General features: G+C 34.2%; 1 protein-coding gene across 2 annotated transcripts; it reads right to left on the reverse strand.

Moving 5' to 3' along the window:
- Positions 1-69: 69 nt before the first annotated feature.
- LOC110817280 (putative linoleate 9S-lipoxygenase 5) lies at positions 70-5028 on the reverse strand. Of its 2 annotated transcripts, none has more exons than XM_022045737.2 (10): positions 4540-5028; positions 3693-3886; positions 3266-3555; positions 2769-3000; positions 2283-2624; positions 2089-2174; positions 1903-2010; positions 1505-1812; positions 1149-1412; positions 70-966 (listed from the first exon to the last, which is right to left on the reverse strand). In XM_022045737.2, the coding sequence occupies exons 2-10, from the start codon at positions 3874-3876 to the stop codon at positions 213-215; spliced, it is 2568 nt and encodes an 855-aa protein (XP_021901429.1). In that variant the 5' UTR covers positions 3877-3886; positions 4540-5028; the 3' UTR covers positions 70-212. The 2 variants fall into 2 exon arrangements, with proteins under 2 accessions (XP_021901429.1, XP_088069580.1); XM_088213454.1 differs by having other exon boundaries at positions 3693-3911.
- Between the last annotated feature and the right edge of the window lie 583 nt (positions 5029-5611).

The raw sequence follows: 5611 nt of genomic DNA on the forward strand, positions 1-5611 counted from the left end.
TGTGTCGAGATCATAAAAAGTCAGGAAATCAGCTTGTACAAAACACAAAAAATAGATTTAAGAAAAAAATTGCAAGTAACATAATCTTTATTAACACCAGTAAAAATTATATACAAATAAGTTTAGCTAACACTACAAGCACTACAAATTTAAAAGATATATGTATGAAAAAATAATCTGTAAGCGATATTCTACACCAACAAAAAAAAATATTAGATCGAGATACTATTTGGAATTCCTCTACCGCTAAGTCCAGTTTCGCCTGTAGGATATAATAAAGTGTACGGCATGTTGACAGGACCAACACGATTCTTCAACTTCTTATCATTGTTCAGTTTTATAATTTTTTCTTCAACCTCTGCTAGTTTATCTCCAAACTTCTTAAATGCTTCCAGTGGTTCTTTGTCTGATGTCCATTCAGGCGTGTCTCTTTTTCCAAGATAAACTTCATCTGTTGAATGTCTCGACAGGATCTCGATTAGAGAAATGCCAATAAGGGTTTGTAATTGGGCAGTAATTGTTTTCAAGAAAACTTTTTCTGGCTTAGACACAAGCTCATCAAATTCAGGAGTGCCCTTTTCTGGCATGAATCTACGACTAATGGTTGGACGGTTAGGAAGATAACCTGCATAAGGGTACTGTCCAAAGTTTAAAGCCGCATGAAATGCAGAAGCCACCCATATGATAATGGTACATGTTTCTATTAACTCATTACAAGTATGCAACTTAGGCCACCAGGGTTCATCCTTCTTGTCACCATGACCTTCCTCTCGGACTTCTTTCCACCAGGACTGGAGTTCACTGTCTGCTGCAACTATGTCATCACTCTTGTAGTAAAAGTTACAATAGTCGCTGACCCATGTTTTAATAGCTGACCAGATTTCAAGTCCATCAACAGCATATGGATAGTCTTCTATTAGTAGACGCAGGCCATGTGGTGAATTTGGATCATCGAAAGCCATTCCTCTATATTAGGAAAAAAATCCACAGTCCAAATTAATGTTCATCTCATGAAAAAAAAGAAAAAGAAAAAACAGGTTCTAACTAGCTATATATACAAAAAAGTGTATATTTTGATCTTCGTAACTTATGAAGGAATGGTGGACATTGATAGATGGAAACATGAAATGGATCAAGAGAGTATTTACCTTTTCTTGAGATCTTCAGGTAGTGCTTGCTCGGTGAAAATCCATTTTTTATACATAAAAGATGACATTTCTAAGGCATACTTCGATGGGAAAACTGTAGCTTCAAATAATCCACCACCATTAAGGAGAATTTGACGAGCAAATGCATTGATAAACATTGTGTCACGAAAATGAGGATGAAGGAGCCTGTGGATTGGGTGAAGCACACTCAACTGCCTATTTGTTGCAATAACAAATGGCTCTATTGCTGCATGAGAGTTCAACCTGCATGTGATAAACAATTTGCCACATCTCTTAGTTGAATTTTTAAAATCTCATCTCAAAACTAAAAACTTATGATTGTTGAAGAATCATACCAATGACTGATGAGTTGGTGATAGCCAGAATCATTTACAGCAACATAAGCTTTTGCTAGTTGCCAAAAAGAACCTTCAATACCATCTTGAGCTGGCGTGTATACGTTGCTAACGCAACCAAGTTGATCTTTTCCAGGATGAGGCAAGCTTAATTCGATAGCGAGTGGCGTTAAAGTCCCATCATCCTTCAAGAAAAGGAGCGTCCTAGATGCGTATGTCTTTGTGGAGGTAGTATCATTTATTTTCCTCAAGTATGGCATCAAAACATCATGATAATCTAATATGAATAGTCTGTTATGCTTCAGTGCCTATATATGTTAACAAAAAAAATTTCATACTTAGAATGGTTCATATCATACAATAAATATAAAGCTCATCATAAATCTCTCAGTTATTACCTCATCTACACTGAGCTTATCGAGGTTCTTCTCAACATGACTTCTGTTAATCGAACTATTTTGATTGCCGTATACTTTAGGTTCTAAGTTGCTTGATGGTGGAAATTCCTGTAATACAAGTTTACAGAATATTAAGAATAAACAAAACTTCAACTACCATAACACGCAATATCTTGTCAAATTTACCTGAAGAAGATGAATAACAACAGGGTGTAATCCAGCTAGCATTTCTCTTGCAAATTCTTCATCAGTTCTCCAGGCAGACTTATCATCTGATTTAAACAATACAACAAAATCAAATGAGAAAAGTGTAAAGGCAAGAACGGATAATGTAAAGTTTTGCATCTTATAACTGATAAGAGGAGTTGTCTTCTTGTTACCTTTGATCACTTGAGGCACTGGAAAGTTGAAGTGTCTTTCACCGTCTGACCGGAAAATTTCCCTCAGCATCTCAAATGGAATGTTTTTCTTGATCTTTTCAAGTAAAGGGCTACTGCACGCCATATTGGCTTCTTGGTATACTTTCATGGTATCTTCAAGGGAGTCGAACTCCTTGTCAGTACTACCTAATAATGCTTTGAAATCGTGTCTAAGAACCTGGATTAAGGATTTAATTCCATAAGCAAGAAAATCAGACATTTTCAAATGACTAAATCTTTCATCCCTTGGGACATAAACGTCTAAACTCTTGAGAAGTGGAAGTCTGCTCTCGCTCTTGGGATCTGTCATAATATAATAGAAAATAGAAGTAGTTATTATATGAATAAAAAAGATTTAACAACTCTTTTAATTCTGACATATTGATGATACAAATATTTTATTCAATTAAACGAAGTGATTGAGATCCTACATCTTGAATCACTTACCTTCCTTAGTTGGTGGTCGACTTGTTCTTCCCCTCCGAGGGTAAGGGTACTCAGATGAACCACCAAGGACAGGCCGAGGTTCTTTTGTAGGTTCACCTAAATCATTATAATAAGCATAATCATATACTCTATCCCTTTCCTTGAGCTCTCTTTTTCCATCTCCTCTTAAGTTCATTAACTCTTCTTCTCTATACTTGCATAATGGTAATGGAGTCTGATTTGGGAGATATGTCTGTGATCATTCAAGATTAGAAATTTAGTTATATAATATGTCTAAAATGAAACTGTATGTAGAAGCTATTAGAAAAAATAATCAAGCAATTAAAATTGAAATAGTTAAGCTTTTTTGTTAAGAAGTGGTTTAGAAGCAACCATAGAATTATTTAGACTAATACAATGAAAAGCTAACATTCTCTTTAATTTGAAGTAATCTTGATACTTTAGTGAAAACAAATATCAAACACTTTGTTACGTACTTTTATATGCTTAATGCATACCTTATTAACAAAGAAAATACGGTATTTCTCTTGATCATTTGAGGGATAAACCCACGAATTGCAGACAAAATGTAGTCGACCTTGACCGGGAACATCTTCAAGAGTAAGTGTTTTGAGAAAGAATTCATTGTTATGACCATTGTGTACCAGAAACGCTCCTGGAGTTCCAGCCTCTTCGTCCCAGTCGAAGGTGACATGATATGCAGTCTCGCGATTAGTTAAAGGAGTGAATTTTGTGATCCAATTTTCCAAGAAAGCTTTTTTTCCAAGTTTTCCTTGAAATCCATTAGCTACATTGACACATAAAATTAGAGTTCAGTCTATAGTTGATAATTTTATGGTCAAACTTAAAGATAGAGTTATGTATATGTAAACATATGTTCATAAACTTGAGAAAATTAAAGAGAAGCAGACAGGAGGCAATTACCAGGGTCACTGTTTTCAGCACTAACAAGTTGCAGAGAGACATGCTTGTGAAACAACTCATCAACATCATCACTAACCAATGCAGCTAAGTCAGTGACATCCAGTTTATTCTTTTTCATCAAAACAACAGTGCCTTTGATCTTCCGGGTTTCATCACATTCCCTGCGGCCACATTGCTTCAGCATCTTCTTACTTCTGCAATATTTGGAGGCCCAGAGATCTATTACGTGCTTCATCATCTTTCTCTCTCTAAGATAATATGAACCAGAAACTCTTTTGCTAGAAAAAGATAAACGAACAAATGGATAGCTAGAGAATTTTAAGGTGGTTTTAGCTGGGTGTTGACAGATAACAACTTGGATTTTGTACTCTGTATCTGATTTGTGAATATGGAGCATACAAGTTTCTATTTATATACTACAAGGACCAGAAGCTTACTAAGGAAAGTAAGAATGTTAGCACCAAATTGATCTGGGATTAATTTATCCACTGTCCTATCCGTAAAATTTTTCCTTTTTTGTCAAAGAAAGAACACACATGTGAATAAGGTATATCTACAATTTTAGAAACTAAAAGAAGTTCAACATTCAGATTTATAAATTAGCTATATTGGATTTAGATAAACCTATTATATACTGCAGTTTATTTAGGAAACTGAGAACCTTAACGTCCAACCACTTCCTATTTCATAAAAGTATGCAGCTTATTTTGGAAAGTAAAAAATTTTTACCTTTAAATATTTAACAATTGCCTAAACTGAATTTAGATACGCTGACATTTACGGATAAATAAATATCTAAACTGATAACATAAGTTTATATTTAATTTACTAAATATTTCACAGTTACCTGCAGTTTGTTCAGGAAACCGATGGATTTAACACCCTATATTCAATATGCTCTGGTCTCTTCGTTTCTCCTCTTTTTTTCCCGATTCATCATCTCTTTTTTTGGCTGTCGCTTATCGCCTCTTCATTTCGGCTTTATAGACACGTCGATGCTTCTTCCTCAATCATCCCTTCGTCTTCCTCGAGCTCTCTACTCGCTTTTTCTCTAGCGATTCGCTTGCGATATCTTCTTCGTTTTGACTTCTTGCACCTGGAACGTTTCTCCCGCTGATGCACCGAGTGATCTTCGATCCGTCTGTCATCCATTTCTCTCTCTTTCTCGTTCGGTGTAAGTCAACCATGTTAAGAGATCAAAAGCTTCTCTGTTCTCCTTTTTCGACTAACTTCTCTCCATGGCAAGAATCCAAAGGAAACACTTCTCCATGGAAGCGGGTCGGGTCAGGCGGGTTTCACGAAACTCAATCCGACCCGGTACAAATGACAGAAATCTTCCCCGAATCCGGGGCGGGTTAATCAAGATATCATTTCTTTCGCATCAGGGGTCGGGTTAAACATCCGCTAATATATTTATATATTTTAGGGAAGATCTCGGAGGTATTATATATACAATATATAGATAGCTTCCATATATATATATATACAACTGTCATTTACATATATATATATATATATATGTATAACACAAAGTTATGGAGGGTCTGAGCGATTTGAGTCAGCTTTTTAAAATGTTGATTATAAAATTTTTATATCTTAAATTAAAAAATTTAAAATATAAAATTGGATTTTGAAAAAATTATTTTTATTAATCACACAATTTTTATTTTTTTAAAAATAATAATACTTTCAGTAGTTAACAAATATTTTAAGATTTATAACACAAACTATAATTCTTACAATTATATAATTAGTGTTGATAATATGAATATATATAACAATTAAAATATTAAATATTAAATTAAAAAATAGATAGAATGTAAGATTCAGTTATTTCAATTTTGAATTCAAAGTGATTATAATTTCATTCCAAAATATTTTCTAATAACTGAGAGCCTACAAAAAGGAACACTGGACTA

This window comes from Carica papaya, chromosome 2 (genome assembly GCF_054855325.1).
Source record: "Carica papaya isolate Zhongbai chromosome 2, ASM5485532v1, whole genome shotgun sequence".
In the NCBI taxonomy this organism is placed as follows: domain Eukaryota; kingdom Viridiplantae; phylum Streptophyta; class Magnoliopsida; order Brassicales; family Caricaceae; genus Carica; species Carica papaya.

Coding starts and splice junctions, on each gene's coding strand:
- LOC110817280 (XM_022045737.2), bottom strand. CDS start 3,876: ATGCTGAAGCAATGTGGCCGCAGGGAATGTGATGAAACCCGGAAGATC. Junction 1,813..1,902: donor ATAAGCTCAGTGTAGATGAG/GTAATAACTGAG, acceptor TAACATATATAG/GCACTGAAGCATAACAGACT. Junction 967..1,148: donor CCTGAAGATCTCAAGAAAAG/GTAAATACTCTC, acceptor TTCCTAATATAG/AGGAATGGCTTTCGATGATC.